The 16,938-nt window shown below is 42.3% G+C and overlaps 1 protein-coding gene across 1 annotated transcript; it reads right to left on the bottom strand.

Moving 5' to 3' along the window:
• Positions 1-1,185: 1,185 nt before the first annotated feature.
• Positions 1,186-16,214, bottom strand: clcn7 (chloride channel 7). Its single transcript, XM_058050146.2, has 25 exons — positions 15,949-16,214; positions 15,134-15,211; positions 14,177-14,242; positions 14,027-14,092; positions 13,485-13,617; positions 13,253-13,362; positions 13,104-13,184; positions 12,978-13,040; positions 12,416-12,499; positions 12,256-12,349; positions 11,292-11,356; positions 10,132-10,248; positions 9,991-10,045; positions 9,595-9,655; positions 8,256-8,397; positions 7,553-7,646; positions 7,275-7,447; positions 6,380-6,431; positions 5,618-5,745; positions 5,457-5,542; positions 5,226-5,358; positions 3,174-3,233; positions 2,920-3,096; positions 2,764-2,844; positions 1,186-1,830 (listed from the first exon to the last, which is right to left on the bottom strand). Exons 1-25 carry the CDS (start codon positions 16,060-16,062, stop codon positions 1,744-1,746), a joined length of 2,400 nt encoding a protein of 799 aa, XP_057906129.2. The 5' UTR covers positions 16,063-16,214; the 3' UTR covers positions 1,186-1,743.
• Between the last annotated feature and the right edge of the window lie 724 nt (positions 16,215-16,938).

Genomic DNA, 16,938 nt, shown 5'->3' with positions numbered 1-16,938 from the left:
TGGGAAGGATTTGACATTTTGAGAATAAAGTAAGAGAGTAAAAAGTCGTAATCTTACCTTTTTACGATAGAGTATTAAAATAATTCGTTATAAGTTCGTGACAATAAAGTCGAAAATTTACGACAATAAGTGTTAAAACTAGGAGAAAAAAAGTCTTACATTTACAAGAAAAAAATTATGTTACAGGCATCGACTGAAAATGAAGAAAAAATTCACTTTTTTATACAGTATGTCATTTAGTTATTTGAACACTGGCGAGTTTTTATTCAGGCAAATGATTGGACACCTCTGAATTCAGATGATGACGGTATTACACTGTACAGTAGACATGTGGCTCATTGACAGCTATTATTATTAATGGGATTTATACACTGGATTTATATCACAGTCAATTAACAGCTACTAAAAAATTGCCACAAATTCTAGTCAAAAGTTTTATACTCACATTAAAAGAAGCAGCTGGTCCTCCATAGAATTATATGGACTTTTTACTGACATCTAGTGGAGCCTCGGGGTAGTGATGTATTGTACTCACCACGCCTTGCTGGCATTATGTTGCACCCTTCTCTTTTATGACTATTTCTGGAGAAATAAGTGGCACAATGATGACAAAATTCAAAACTTAGCATCAATAATTAGGAGAGTCTATCGTTGTATTGTCTGTTTGATTACCATGTTGTAGAAGAGTCCCCTATAAAGACAACAATTAAAGTGCACTGTGCTCATAAAGGGATGGTCTGCAGCAATGCTGATGTTTAAATGACTTGGACAAAAAATAACCCCCTTTACAACACCCACAGCAGCCTGAACGGATGATAAAAAGAAAGATGGATTCATTCTGTTTGTGTTTACGTCCAATTCTGAGCCAATTACAGTATTGCAAACAAATCATGTACAATATATCTTTTTTTTATTTCACTAATCCAGTGGTTATAAAACAGAGCACAGGCTTTATTTATAAACATGGAGATCTATTCAACAGACAGGATGTGTAAAAACAAATAAGGTAACACTGCTGATATTCATGAATCTTAGTACTTGCGGTCTGCATGTTATCATAATGCAAGGATTGCTCCTGTGATAAACAGCTTATACTTCTACCTTTCTGTGTGAAATGTTGCTTTCAGTAGTAGCCACAGTGCAAATGTCTATGAATGATTAAAAAAAAAAAATATGTTTAAGTATCGTATGTGAAAGTAGGACTCGGTACCTTGCAATGCATTTCTTCAGCCAGCTAATAAAAGACACTAAAGAGCTTTAAGTTATGGGATCTGACACCCAAAATCTCTCTTGTGACCATTCAGTAAAAACAAGCATTGGGAATAAATAACAGCATTCTTTCAGTGCAAAACAACAGACAACAGCAAGTGAATGAAAACAGAAAATTCAAACACAGCATCAGCTACTTTTGTCCTAGCAGTACCGTCCAATGAATGAGCGGGAAGACAATAAACTACACGTTGATGCTATGAAGGTGCAAACAAATATTATCTGAAAAGGGTTGAAAAGAAATGTTGACGACTTTGAAATGATGCAAACAAGGCCATCGGGTTGATGGAGTGGGGGGGTGGGGGGGTCTTTGGTGACAGCCCCAAGTTGTACATGTGTTGCTGATCCCCCTGTGACCCAACACATGAGGCACTTGTGATATTCAAAAGGTGTGGAAAGGGAATGTTTTATGGCACCGTTTGTCAGACTGTGTGTGTGTGTGTGTGTGTGTGTGTGTGTGTGTGTGTGTGTGAACTATGTCTGGGCCAGCTGAAGTTCCTCCAGTCCATGTTTTCCCATGTGATATCTGGCCAAGTCTTTCCTGGTCACCAGTCCAACCACCTGTAGATGACGGAAAAGAAGAAAACCGCAGTAGTCCCTCGTTTATTGTGGTTAATTGCTTCCAGACCCAACCGTGATAAGTGAATTTCCACAGAGTAGGATTCCTTATTTATTAACAAAGTATCTTTGTAGTGAGAGCCCGAGTAGAGCCCTCTAGACATGATATAACACCCCTATAGTCAGCATAATAACAGTAAATAAACATATACTGTATGACTTATGGGGCGGCATGGCGGTTGAGTGGTTAGCACGAAGACCTCACAGCTAGGAGACCAGGGTTCAATTCCACCCTCGGCCATCTCTGTGTGGAGTTTGCATGTTCTCCCCGTGCATGCGTGGGTTTTCTCCGGGTCCTCCCACATTCCAAAAACATGCTAGATTAATTGGCGACTCCAAATTGTCCATAGGTATGAATGTGAGTGTGAATGGTTGTTTGTCTATATGTGCCCTGTGATTGGCTGGTACCCCGCCTCTCGCCCAAAGACAGCTGGGATAGGCTCCAGCACCTCCCCGCGACCCTCGTGAGGAAAAGCGGTAGAAAATGAATGAATGAATGTATGACGTATGCTCCTGTGTGTTGGGGGCGGACAGGAAGTGACGCTGGGTGTTTATGCCAGTATTGGGTAGCAACAGTCGTCCATGTTGTCCCTATGTTAGAGATTATTGTGCCTGTTGTGAGATGATTCAAACCTCTTGAAAACATTTTTGTCCTTAAGGGGGTCATGACAGAACCACTGCATTACAGGAACATTACTGACCCCTAGTGACCAGTGTAGAAAACCACATATCATTGCAAAGTATTTGAATGCATCTTGTGAATATTTCCACTATTTCAAATGTAATGGTGTCTTCCACTTTTCATTTATGCTGGTAACTATGGAAACAAACCCTACTGTACTTTATAGGAAGCGTGAAACAGGTGAGCATCCTTACCCTGTTCTCATCATCCACCACCACCAGGTGCCTGAGGCCAAGCGCTCTGACCAGCTTAAACACACGAGGAAGAGATGTTTCCTGCAAACAAACCACATCTTTTCACCTTTTATCTGTCACGAAACATGCCACACAATACGCGGTGCTGCGTATTACCTGTGGAACGGTGTAGGGCGTCGGGTTCATGAACTCGGAGAGGTCCATCATACACTCCCGCTCATCCTGGGACACGTGGATGCTTTGAATGGGGGGGAAGCGCGGGTAGGCGTCCCGGAAGTCCTTCAGCTGGAGCTTCCTTTGGGTCAGCCGCGAGCGGGCGAGCTCCACAAACACCTGCAAGTCATTGGATCGGGCATTAATGCCGACGGCCTTTGGAAAATACGTGGTCGGCAACCCAAGCTGTCACTGACCTTGTGCTTGAGGAGAACAATGAGCTGGGAGCGAAGAATCAGACCACAGAGCTTGGCTGGCTGAACAGAAGAAGGGAAGAAGAATCAAAGCAATGCACAAATATATATATAACTTAACTTTAACATGATGTTAAATGGGCTGCACAGTGGATAAGTGGTTAGTGCGCAGGCCTCAAAACTAGGAGACCCGAGTTCAATTCCACCCTCGGCCATCTCTGTGTGGAGTTTGCATGTTCTCCCCGTGCATGCGTGGGTTTTCTCCGGGTATTCCGGTTTCCTCCCACGTTCCAAAAAAACATGCTAGGTTAATTAGTGACTCTTATTTGTCCATAGGTATGAATGTGAGTGTGAATGGTTGTTTGTCTATATGTGCCCTGTGATTGGCTGGCCACCAGTCCTGGGTGTACCCCGCCTCTCGCCCGAATACAGCTGGGATAGGCTCCAGCATACATGCAACCCTCATGAGGATAAGTGGCAGAAAATTAAAGAATGAATGATTTTAAAAGCCAGGCTGTACCCCACCTCTCACCCAAAGACAGCTGGGATAGGCTCCAGCATCCCGCGACCCTCGTAGAAAATGAATGATTTTAAATGCCAGGGTGCACCCCACCTCTCGCCTGAAGACAGCTGGGATAGGCTCCAGCATACCTGGGACCCTTGTGATGATAAGCAGTAAATATGAATGATTTTAAATGCCAGGGTGTACCCTGCCTCTCGCCCTGAAGACAGCTGGGATAGGCTCCAGCATACCTGTGACCCTTGTGAGGATAAGCGGTAGAAAATGAATGAATGAATGATTTTAAATGCCAGGGTGTACCCCGCCTCTCGCCTGAAGACAGCTGGGATAGGCTCCAGCATACATGCGACCCTTGTGAGGATAAGCGGTAGAAAATGAATGAATTAATGATTTTAAATGCCAGGGTGTACCCCGCCTCTCGCCCCGAAGACTGCTGGGATAGGCTCCAGCAACCCCGCAACCTTCATGAGGATAAGCAGTAGAAAATGAATGAATGATTTTAAATGTCAGGGTGTACCCTGCCTCTCGCCCCGAAGACAGCTGGGATAGGCTCCAGCAACCCCGCGACCCTTGTGAGGATAAGCGGGAGAAAATGAATGAATGATTTTAAATGCCAGGGTGTACCCCACCTCTCGCCCGAAGACAGCTGGGATAGGCTCCAGCATACCTGTGACCCTTGTGAGGATAAGCGGTAGAAAATGAATGAATGAATGATTTTAAATGCCAGGGTGTACCCCGCCTCTCGCCTGAAGACAGCTGGGATAGGCTCCAGCATACATGCGACCCTTGTGAGGATAAGCGGTAGAAAATGAATGAATGAATGATTTTAAATGCCAGGGTGTACCCCGCCTCTCGCCTGAAGACAGCTGGGATAGGCTCCAGCATACATGCGACCCTTGTGAGGATAAGCAGTAGAAAATGAATGAATGAATGATTTTAAATGCCAGGGTGTACCCTGCCTCTCGCCCCGAAGACAGCTGGGATAGGCTCCAGCAACCCCGCAACCTTCATGAGGATAAGCAGTAGAAAATGAATGAATGATTTTAAATGTCAGGGTGTACCCTGCCTCTCGCCCCGAAGACAGCTGGGATAGGCTCCAGCAACCCCGCGACCCTCGTGAGGATAAGCGGTAGAAAATGAATGAATGAATGAATGATTTTAAATGCCAGGGTGTACCCCACCTCTCGCCCGAAGACAGCTGGGATAGGCTCCAGCATACCCGCGACCGTCGTGAGGATAAGTGGCATAGAAAACGGATGGATGATTTTAAATGTTAATCATAATTCATACTGACTGGCATGAACCAAGAAGTGAATGTGACCATCAAGAGCTATTCCATGGATGAATTCAATGGATTCATTGAGTTTCCTTCTTGAAATTCCAATTATAATTTTGAATGACTGAGCCATATAAGGAGTTCTGTGGGTACTGTATTAATTAGCGATGAATTAATTCCTCACTGGTGTTAATCCCGTAGTGACTGAACAGTAGCGAAGCACAAAGACGAGAAGAGGCGGCTTTGTTGAGTAGAGTACCTCTTCACTGGTCGCTCCTTGCACCACGACAGGGAAACCGTTGTGATTGGTCGACGTGTTGCTAAGGGTGTCCACAATGGTTCCCACCTTCTCTACCTTGTTCAAACAGGTGACGGGAGAACTCATGACTTCTCTAGATACGAGGGATGGAAGGGAGAGTGATAATGAGAGACAGGAAGTTGCCGAGCTGAAGCGATCGCGGTTGTCTCCGGTTCAGGAAGAGGATGTTACCTCGCTGTTAGCCAGTGTGAGGTGGCGGGAGCTTCCCAGTGCAGGAAGGGAATGCTCTGCAGCTTAATGTGGATGTCGTACAGGCCCTGCAGAATGAAGATGTGGAAATGACGTGGAAATTTAACAGCACTTGTTAAAAACAGTGCTGCTCCTTAACTCACCTCCACAAAGTAGTCTCCTACGATCTTTGCCGTCATCAAGACCAGCATGATGGGAAGGCCGTAGGTGACGTTCCCTGTAGCCTCCACCATGATGACCGTCAAACTGAGAGTCATCCTCACAATGCCCCCTGTGAACATGACAACAGATTCCTTCACTTCTCTTTCCATTAAAGGGGACCTATTATGCTCATTTTAACACCCTTTGTATTGAGTTGTGGACTCCTATAGAGCAGCTACACACAATTACCCACATAGAAAACATCTAAGATCTTCCAGAATCTGCACCTATTCCAGCTGTGTTTCCTTTGATTTGTGCTTCCTGCCCAAAAAAGGTCTGCCTGTGTGATTGGTCACACACCCAAAGTGCTTCCTAAGTATGAACCATATAAGGACATCCGCCCCTCTGTGACATCACAAAGGAACAGTTTTACCACGCCCTTTGAAACAGAGCGTTTTAACCAATCACAAACTTCTTTCAGGACTCACTTCCAAATGCATTCTAACTACATTTAAAGTATTTAAAGACAGAGACCAGGGTTCAATTCCACCCTCGGCCATCTCTGTGTGGAGTTTGCATGTTCTCCCCGTGCATGCGTGGGTTTTCTCCGGGTACTCCGGTTTCCTCCCACATTCCAAAAACATGCTAGGTTAATTAGCGACAAATTGTCCATAGGTATGAATGTGAGTGTGAATGGTTGTTTGTCTATATGTGCCCACCAGTCTTTAAATGTCTTTAAATCTTTAAAGATTCAACTGACTTACCTAACTGAGCTGCAGCTCCAATCAAGGCGTATTTACCAGGGTCAGCCCAGATCTAAAGAAACAGAAAGAGATAAGAGACATAGTAGGGTCTGACAACAAATCACAAGGTTTTAAGGAATTGTATACAGTGGAACCTCAGTTTTTGCTGAAAATTATTACAAAAATTACATACAACGTGCTGGTTATGGTACGGCCACATAGTGCCCAAACAAACCATCCATGCATTGGTAAATCAGTCACTGTCAAGAATGGATAGTGGTTATTTTAGAGACGGGACACTAGCCATCCATTTTGAATGCTTTCATCATTCTTATTATGTATGTAATGGTTTAATTTGAACATGCATCAGTTCCCAGTTCCACATGTCCAAAAGGAGTAGGAAGAAGCAAAGCTTATTAAATCCTACCCCTCCATCTGGTACTTTTACAATCAGTAACTGTTACATTTGTTCACTTCCTGCTTTCCTAATATAATTTTTATTTATTTTAATTTTATTTAATTTTATTTTTTACTTAATTTTATTGATATGACCATACAATGACATAATGGGTACCATAGTAAGTGTCAATATAGTGATATATAACTGGTAACTGTTTCATTTGTTCACTTCCTGCTTTCCATAATACAGTTTAAGGTTTTTTTTGTGGTTTTTTTTTTTAAATAATGTACCTCGTACCGAAGTATGAGGTGATATGACCATACAATGACATTATGTGTACCATAGTAACTGTCGATATAGTGATATATAAAGCACATCATCCAAGAACCAACACAGAACAATTTCTGTCTCTTATCTGTGTACTATGAGGCATTCAAGTGCACTGCATCAGCCCTTATGGAGTAAATTAATAGCAAAAACCCGGGTTCCGCTGTACACTGGTAGCTCGAGACCCACCGATCCAGAAGCCGAGATGGCGGCCAGCAGAATTCCACACAGTCGCCCCCAAGCTGCTCCGATGAGCAGAGATGGGATGAAGACCCCGGCGGACACGGTGAGGCCGTACGTCCAACAGGCCAGGAAGAAATATGTGAGCGTAAACATTCCCAATGTCAAAGGGTTGTAGGAGCCTTTAAAAGACAAGGCAAGACAAGAATATTGACAGTTCTTTATCACGTATATACGTACGTAATTATACAACATGCAGTGATATGTGACCTGCACGCTTGATTTACCTGGCTGGTTGTGGAAGAGACTGCGGACGCTTCTCTCTGGAGTGTTGAAGAAGGCTGTTGCCATGGAGTTATACTCCCCATCTGCACAGAACAACTGCAGGAACACGCAGGAAATATGAGAAGACTAAAAAGAGGTATAGTCGATACGCAAACCTCATCCAACCTTAAAAGCTAAAACGGCTAAAAGTGTTTGCGGTGTCATTTGATCACATGAATTGGAAGTGTTCGGTCAGAGCTTTGTTGCACAGTTTAAACGGAACGTTTTTCACACAAAGTGCAACCATCCGGATGATAAATACACAACGCTGATGTGTTTGTTTGCTTCCTGAAAGGGTCAAGGGGACTCTCGGGAGGTGTAAACAAACAGCAAGAGAATACAGTTGCTGGGAAAGAAAAAAGATTTAAGAGATTAACGGCATTCCTATTTGTGTGAATACAGATGGAAATGTATGTATTATATATAGGAGTACTGCAATTGAGATTTTAGTCTGTGTTAATATTTTTAGTTTATGTTTATGGCACGATACAGTACCTACCTCACTCACGGTGCGTGAAATAAATGCTTACATACTATTATACTAATATTCACTCATTCATTTTCTACCGCTTTTCCTCACAAGGGTAGCGGTGGGTGTCTTCGGGCGAGAGGCGGAGTACACCCTGGACTGGAGCACGGAGCTGCGGTGTGTGTGTGTGTGTGTACCTGCAGAGGGTACTCCTCCGTGTGCTCTGGCCCGAGAGGCTGACAGTCGTTGGAGAAGTAAATCATGGTGAATGACACCATCGCGGTCACGCCGGCGACCAACATGGCCTCCATCACTTGCAGACAAGGCCGATGGACGTACCTGATGCACACGCAACGAGATGACGCGGTTTAATGACTGGATGCTCATTCGTCTGCCGAAAATGTTGACGTGTGGCTTTTGAAGTCACACTTGCTGGAGCCTATCCCAGCTGAGAGGCGGGGTATACCCTGGACTGGTGGCCAGCCAATTACAGGGCACATATAGACAAACAACCATTCACACTCACATTCATACCTATGGACAATTTGGAGTCGCCAATTAACCTAGCATGCATGTTGTTGGAATAATTTTACTTTATTTTAGTTTTATTGTGTGCGAGATTCATTGATGTACGCCCCCCCAATTGCACATTCATTCATTTTCTACCGCTTATCCTCACGAGGGTCATGGGTGCTGGAGCCTATCCCAGCGGGGTACACCCTGGACTGGTGGCCAGCCAATTACAGGGCACATTTTGACAAACAACCATTCACACTCACATTCATACCTATGGACAATTTGGAGTCGCTAATTAACCTAGCATGTTTTTGGAATGTGGGAGGAAACCGGAGTACCCGGGGAGAAAACCCACGCATGAACGGGGAGAACATGGAAACACCACACAGAGAGACGGCCGAGGGTGGAATTGAACCCTGGACTCCTAGCTGTGAGAACATTTTTTTTTTTAACGTAATCAGAGGTTCTTCCCGGGCAGAATGCATCCGTTCATTTTCTATGCCGCTTTTTGACTTCAGGTGCCAATCAGGTGCCAATCAGAAGGGAACATGTAAAACAACTATTCAACTATGGACATTTTAGTCGCCAATTAACCTAAAAAGCATGTTTTTGGAAAACCGGAATACCCATAGAAAACCCACGTCATCTCACTTAATTAGCTCCGCAATAGGATGCAATTATGCTTGAAATCACAGCACATCTCGTGACTGCCTGTTGTCATTTAAACCGGAAAACATTTGACGTGATTCCATCCTAATCTCAATGCGGCGACTGAGTGACAGAATAATTGTACCTGTTCTCACACCGCGGCTATTTTTAGACACTCATCACAGGTTTGCCAGTTACCCACGGCAAGCCCTTTTAAAGTCTGTTTGAAGAACTATGAAGAAAATCCCGGCTTTACAGCTGTGACACAAAACAATCGTTGTGAATGCGTCATTTGACCTTTTGCTCTCCACCCACGCGGCACACGATCCGACAATGTGGTTTTATACTCGCAGGGATTTGGCTCCTCTTTACCTGATCCTGAAGATGGTGAGCCAGTAGTTGAGAACGTTGAATAGAGCCCCCAGCAGTCCGCCTGCGAGGGAATAGTATGATGGCTGTACATTAAAAAAGGCCAAATTGACACATGAAAAAGTTCACTGTCGTGCAGGGGGTGTCCATAATGCGGCTCGGGGGCCATTTGCAGCCAACTGCGTGATTTTTTTTTACGATTTGGCCGCAACATATTTTAACAATTTTAATAAAAAGAGCAATTGAAAAGGCGGGATGTAATATGTGGACACCAATAATTAATAATAATACGATTTTATAATTTTTATAAGCTAAAAAAAATATCACAATGGCTTATAACTTCAGGTTTGGATACCCGTGATGTAATATGTTGACATTTCCAAAAACAAAATATTTTACCTATTGCTCCCATGGCGATGAATAAGGGGATTTCGTAGAGGTAATAGGCCACGCTCTGAGAAAAGGCACAAACATCACACGTGCTCATTCCTATTCATTCAACATCGACGCCGTGTTATTGTTGACATTTCCTGTCCTTACTTCATTCTCAAAGCGTCCAAAGTTGATGAGACCGGGGTTGGAAAGGTCACCTGGGTTGTTGTGGTAGATACTCAGGAAGAAATTCAACGTAAAGGTGGAGATCATGGAGGCGAAAAACTGCAGAATCACAAATGTAAGATCAGTTTATATTATTATTCTTATTTTTGCATGTATGAACTATGTACGACATGCACTAATCAGCATTGTACCAACTTTGGACTTGTACTGGTACAGTAAAGTCTCGTTATATCGATATTCTCGGGAGTCGGAAAAAATACCGATATAACCGGACTATCCATATATCCGATCCTGCGCCGAACTGCATTAAAAGTGGGCGGATCTTTGATATGACATGTAATTTTCTCCTTGAGTTCATGGATTGCGTATCTAGCATGCTTTTGTACTACAATACATTTTGTACTACAGTAAATAAAAATAAACTTACGCTGTAGTGATTACCGGTTACCGGGACATAATTCACCCCGGAACTATCGATAGGGAAGGTGTTGCCACCCGGAGGGGTAGGGGCGAGGGACGGGTGTTTTCCGCTGTGTGTGCTGCACTCTGGTGGTGGAAGTGTGAAAAATAAAGTTGACTGGAAGCAGCCGTTCGCCGTGTTCTTTTTTGGTATTGAAATCCTTAAGCAAAGATTGATTTAAGCTGCTTTTGTATCGATATAAGCAGACCAAATTGGCTGGCGGGAGATGAAAAGGGCATCATAGTAACCGGATTATCATAATAACCGTGTATCGTACTAACGGAGCTAATTATATCATAAAAGACTAGAAATTTGCCGGGAAATGAAAATAGTATCGTAATAAGTAGTAATTCGTTTTAACCAATATCGATATAACGAGACTTTACTGTATTTCCATTGATTCTAAAAAAGGACAAAGTGGTAAATGCATCCATCTCAAGTTGTCATCGAATCCGCGTCACAGAGTTACGCAAGGTCGGAATTTATATGTGCGGGAATGCGACTGTTCCATTTGCATTCTGACGGCAACCGATGACAAGAAAAAAATGTCCTTTGCAGACACCCGAGAAAGTAATGGCTTCTTTGCCGAGCATGGGGTGTCATCGATCCTCCTCGAAATAAATGGGGATGTTTTTTTTTGCATAAATTTGGCGTTGGAAAAGGAAGTCTGGATGTGACTTACTATCCTCCATGTCAGCATCTGGTTCCAGAAGGAAGCTCCTTCTTCAAGGGAGAAGAGAACGCCACCTGTTGACCCAAAAATGATAAGGCTATCAATCAAATTACCACTACTGTAAGTCACAATGTCATACAGTACAGTAATTAGAATTCCTTATTTACGGACTATATGGAATATTTGTATTTACATTACGGGTCAAAAGTTGAACACCCCAATTTTTGCAGTTATTTATTCAAATTTAAGTGGTTTGAGTCCAACGAGTAGCTTGAAAGGTGACCCAAAACTCCCTACTGTGTGTGATTGTGTGTGTCTGTGTGTATGGAGGATGGGAGGGAGGGGCTTTCTTAGTAATTGTTTTTCCTTTTAATTGTGGTAATTGTTTTTTTTTTTTGCATGTCTTTGCAGGAAAAGTGCTCTACAAATAAAGTTGATTTTATATTTCAGAATCCTACAAAAAAAAAGCCTCTTTCAGGGACCACAAAAAATGGATCAACAATTTAAAGCAGTTCTGCAGAAATGGAGATTATTCCATTGCGAGTACTTACTACCGCCTTTGTATGCATAAAAACACACATGGTATCATACAATCGTGAACATGAGTTGAACGCCATTGTACAAAAATTGAATAAAAAATGGACGAAAGAAACGCATCTTAACACTCAAATATTGATTTTTTTTTTTCCTCCAGTGTTCTAAAAGTTTTCTGACGCATTTCCGTCACCCAAAAAAAGACGTTTGCCAGGTGAGTCAGAGGCTCTACCGTGACACGGGCCTCGTGCTTCTCATATCTGTGCAGGTCACATGACAGTATTAAAGGAGCGCTGCTTTAATGACACATTACTCCTTTAGGGACATGTGTCATTCCTTCCGACCTTCTCTCATGAACGCTGGTTCTACTGGTTCTCCTGAAACAGCTCTGAGGCTCTCGGTCGTACCGCACAACCGCGCTATGGAAAGCTGACTTTACCAACTGGTGCTCCGAAGGCAGCCGAGACGCCGGCAGCAGCTCCGGCTGAAACAAAGTCTCTTTTTTCTGTGTCTCTCCGGAAGTACTCAAAGATCTGCAAGGGAATTATTATAATCATAATCCTTTCAATAAAATGACGACATGACACAAACACACAAACCTTGAAGTCTCTTTTCAAAGAGGTGCTCCTGCCCTGGGAGACTCCAGCAGCTACCACTGCACCGGAGTGGATCATTGGACCTTCCTAAAGGATTGTGGGTAAACAAGGAGACACATCACCGCATTATGAATCCATAAATACCATAAATACAGTCATTTGTTTCCAGACACCACCTAACCTGAGATATTCAATATTAATACGCATTTATAGAAACATTATTAGAGTCCTGTAAACATGAAATAGCACCCCTATAGTCACCTTTATACGTGTATTAGCCAATACTGCAGACGTAAGAAGCAGTCATAAAACATAATAACTCAACATAGCATAGGCTAAGTTGCATTCCTGTCGGTCTGACATGTATCTGTCATAAACAGACTTGACGTGACATTGCGCAATGCTGCACAGGCTATGACAAGAGATTTAAATAGAGCATTATTGCACACGAGCAGGCTAGTTAGCCTCCAATGGGTTTGAAACCGAGTGAGAAAGGAGGACAAAATAACCACTTCCACACTAAATAAGAGACCATACTCAACCACAATAAGGGAATATTTCTTACCTTTCCAACAGCAAGTCCACCCACCACAGAGCAGATAACGCCGCACACTTTCACCACCAGGGTCTAACAGAGACAATTATGTGTTATATGTGTGTGTTGTGTGTGTGTGTGTGTACTTGTGTGTACCTTAAGTCGAACCACCCTCGGGATCTTGACTCCGTTCAGGTAACATTTTATTTGAGGAATACCACTTCCTGCTGCTATAGGCTGTATAGAAATGATGTTAAGGTTTATATATGCATATAAATATTAATTGTGCAGTATGTCAGCCTTACCTCAAAAAAAGCAACTATAATGGCTCCCACCATAACAAAGGTGGAGTTGAGGACAGCCCAAAGGATGAGCGAGATGGACAGGCCGCCCACCTCTGTGAACCTTTCTATATCTGAGCATCACATGTCAAGGGAAGCTGTGCCGGTTTTGAAGTATGAAGTACAATATTCTAATACTTAACATTAAAGCAACTGGTTTATGATCATGCAGCTTTGAAGGGGAGTACCGGGATACTTTCTTTCACAACTTGGTATTTGATTCCAGCCAGCTGCTCCACCACAATGTCAATGAAACAGGCGATGAGGCCTGTCAAAAAGCCAATCAGGCCGCAGACCACCCAGCGACTGATCTCCAAGCAGCGGAAACCCTTCAAGAGGAAGAATAATACATATTGGAGCATATAGTACACTCATACTAAGTACACATTTTGTATAGGATGGGAATTTTGATAAAATGGTTCCCCCTACTGGTGAAAAATAATTTCACATTTTCTATTAGTGTGACATTCCACTTTGGAGCTGTCCACACGGAAATGTTTTCAGGTGGGAGATTGGTCATCTCCCGACCTGCAGTTGCTGGTTCGATCCTCGGTCCTGGGTCAACATATTTATATTTCAATCTTTTTTTTTTTTCAAATTGAGCATGAATGGACAATTTCAATGGCTCCCCCTTTTGGTGGAAATTAATTTAACATTTGCCACTTCATGTAACATTGTGCCTATTCTGTGCACGGTAGCATTGGGTCAGTCAGGTGGTAGAGTTTCCACCTCACTTACCATGTGACTCATCCGCCTCTCTTCTTCCAAAAACAACTGGTTCTCAATGTTATCGTAGTCGAGGCTCTACATCACACACAAAAGAATACAAAGAAATGATTTAGTGTGAAGATAACACATTTTAAAAGCTCAAAAAATAGTTTTTTTTACCTCGTATTTGAGTGACAGTAGTTTCTCATTATGAGGGATTTCTTTTGGACGCCCCCGCACAGATTCCTGCAAGGAAAAACAAAACGCAACACGACAATGAGTTTCACCAGCAGTCACAAATGTGGACAGAAAAGCAATAATGCAGTTATTATGTCATGGAACCTTACAGAAAAATGAATGACATTGTAGTGATAACCTCCCCAATGGTGCATATACAATGTGTGGATGGTATCTGGAAGCCTTGCATCGCTTTGCTGCTAGGCAGACATAATAACCAAATTGCTTTGCCAATTATGCATATTATATTGTTATGTATAATATTAGGTAAGTATCATTACTTATATATACCTCTCCCTCAATAAAAACCTTACACATAAGAACACCATAAGTAAATGTGGACCGCCATTAAACAGATTTGGCGCTGCCTGTACATCGGGCACCCCAGCAAAACACCAGGACATTGCCGAAACACACCACCAACCCCGCCAGCCAACCCACCTGGCCCAGACCCCCCTAGCCCCCCTGAGTGCACCCTTCAAATAAACTCCGTTGGGAGCGAAACGAACATGAAGCTGCAGAAAAATCACATGCATCCCATCTCCGCTATCATGTACTGTAGTATAATGGCTGTGACGTAAACTAAGTGAATACCTCAGGCCTCGGGACAGTCATGTGACCCCCAATGACCCTCCTCGTGGCTACAAGTTAGCAGGGCATTGTAGCACCGCATTCATATAAAACAACACAGAAAGTCGTTAAAAATACTATAGCCCCTTCGCATCTGCAAACATGGAAATATTATTCATTTTTTATTGCTTCTGACAATGCATATTTCCTAAATAAAGCAACAGACATCACATTGGTAGATTAATGCCACAAGCTCGCAAACTCCTGACCCGGATTTAACCGTTGTCAATGGGGACCATAACGGAAAAGACAGAAAGGAAATTTTTTTACCTCATCTGATGTTATCTCCTCTTCCAAATCCGCCGTGCTCAGTCTGCCTATTTGGAATACAGCGCCTCCACCAGACGGCTGAAGAGGAACAGACATCAGGGATATGAATGTTTTAACAATTTGACACTTGAGGAAATCATGAAAACATTATAAACATTAAATAACTAAATGCTAAATAACAGAAAATGCAGAGCTAAAAAGTTGAATGGAAAAAGTAGTATGCTTCCACTTTTAGTCAGCGTGATGTGTGCGACAATAATAGCACCGGTGGAAATCCGCCTCATTTTCCAGTCTTTCAACATAAAGTGGAACAGCTGACTGCAGTGAATGTGGCAGATAATAAAGCTTTTGTAATTAATTGGCTGTAGACAACTATTTTCATCATTAATTAATTAATTTTAGTAATAATCTGAAGGGGGAACAATGCCACTTAATTTTATTATGACGGTAAACTAAAGAAATAATGAAGACCTTAATCTATAACAATTGTGTTATCATGAGTGTGGGTTAATCACATCTCGAAGCAATGGCGGCACAATGGAGTGTAGTACTCGGGTTCAACCGGCAGAGGCGCTGCTGATTCACAACATGACACTGGGATGCCGCGCAACATCCACTGTTTGATGTGCTCAATAGAATATAAAAAAATAGTGTTTAAAACTAATAACCTATTAACTAGAGTAGTAGTTATCCCAACAAGCAATATAATCATATGAATATTAAGATTAATTACAGCTAAGGACATAATTAGAGCTGTATGTATGTATATTTGTACTGCAAGAGATACCAGCTGTTAGCAAGCATGCTAGCTCTACCTCTCTGGAGTGTCGCCGCTTCTCAGAGCCGTTGAGCAGCGGCGTCCCTTCGCCAACTGCACCGGATTCGTCCGCTCGGCTCGACCACGACACTTTCTTCGTGATGTTGGCCATGGTGGCCCACCGGTTACCTCCAAAAGGCGTTGTTTTAGCGCATGAATTGCAATAAATATCGATTGAATAGAGCCATTTTCCCCTCAGTTACCCCTGATCACTCCTGTAACTCGTGACGCTTTAGTTAAGTAAGGGAAGCGTGGCAGTCCAAAAATGTCCGTTGTCGCAATGAATGCTGGGACTTGTAGTTCCTCTGAGAGTGGGCACGTTTCCTTTCATTTTTGGGTGGTCTTTGCGTTTTTTAAATATACGTATAATTTATCACTATTGTAAATTGATTTATAATGTATTTATATCATGTATGTAACCGCCATTTTGTGTTTTTACGGATAATTATGATGACTAAAATGTAATTCATTCACCATAAAGCCTTACTATTTTTATCATGCAAAAATCTGATATTTGAAAAATATATATATAACTACAAATGTTTAGTGTGGAGTTGACAATGAAAGTGACTTTAAGTTGTGTGATTTAACAATAAAAATAAGGATTTAAAAAAAATGAAATAAATATAAATGGCACAACTGGATGTACACAGTATAAATTTGAGCTGAAAAAATGTAATTATAAGATCTGAAAATAGTCCAGGTCTTTTGGAAAGTTCATTCTATATGCACAACTATAGTATATGGTATTTTATTTTTAAAAAGTGGACCCAAAAGGTCACATTAGAGGTTCAAAAGCCCATTTGTTACTGCTTAATTGTCTACAAACATCAGGAAAATACTAATACAATGTTTAAATTGTGCAGGTTTAACAGTGACCTGTTAAAATGAGGTGTAATACTTAAATGTGTCGCTTTGCTTCTGCTTTCACTTTCACTTGAGTGGCTCCATCCAGGAATGGCCTTTTTTTTCAACGTATACTTGAAGT

The sequence above is a fragment of the Doryrhamphus excisus genome, linkage group LG16 (assembly GCF_037039965.1).
Source record: "Doryrhamphus excisus strain RoL-2023G ecotype Guam linkage group LG16, RoL_Dexc_Guam_v1.1, whole genome shotgun sequence".
Lineage (NCBI taxonomy): Eukaryota > Metazoa > Chordata > Actinopteri > Syngnathiformes > Syngnathidae > Doryrhamphus > Doryrhamphus excisus.
The sequence above is the reverse complement of the archived record's forward strand: the minus strand, read 5'-3'. Positions and strand labels throughout refer to the sequence as shown.

Excerpts from the sequence above, each read along its gene's own strand:
- clcn7 (XM_058050146.2), bottom strand. The coding sequence starts at position 16,062 with ATGGCCAACATCACGAAGAAAGTGTCGTGGTCGAGCCGAGCGGACGAA. Across the intron at positions 14,243-15,133 it reads AGGAGATAACATCAGATGAG|GAATCTGTGCGGGGGCGTCC; the intron begins GTAAAAAAATTT and ends TTTTCCTTGCAG. Across the intron at positions 14,093-14,176 it reads TACTGTCACTCAAATACGAG|AGCCTCGACTACGATAACAT; the intron begins GTAAAAAAAACT and ends TGTGTGATGTAG.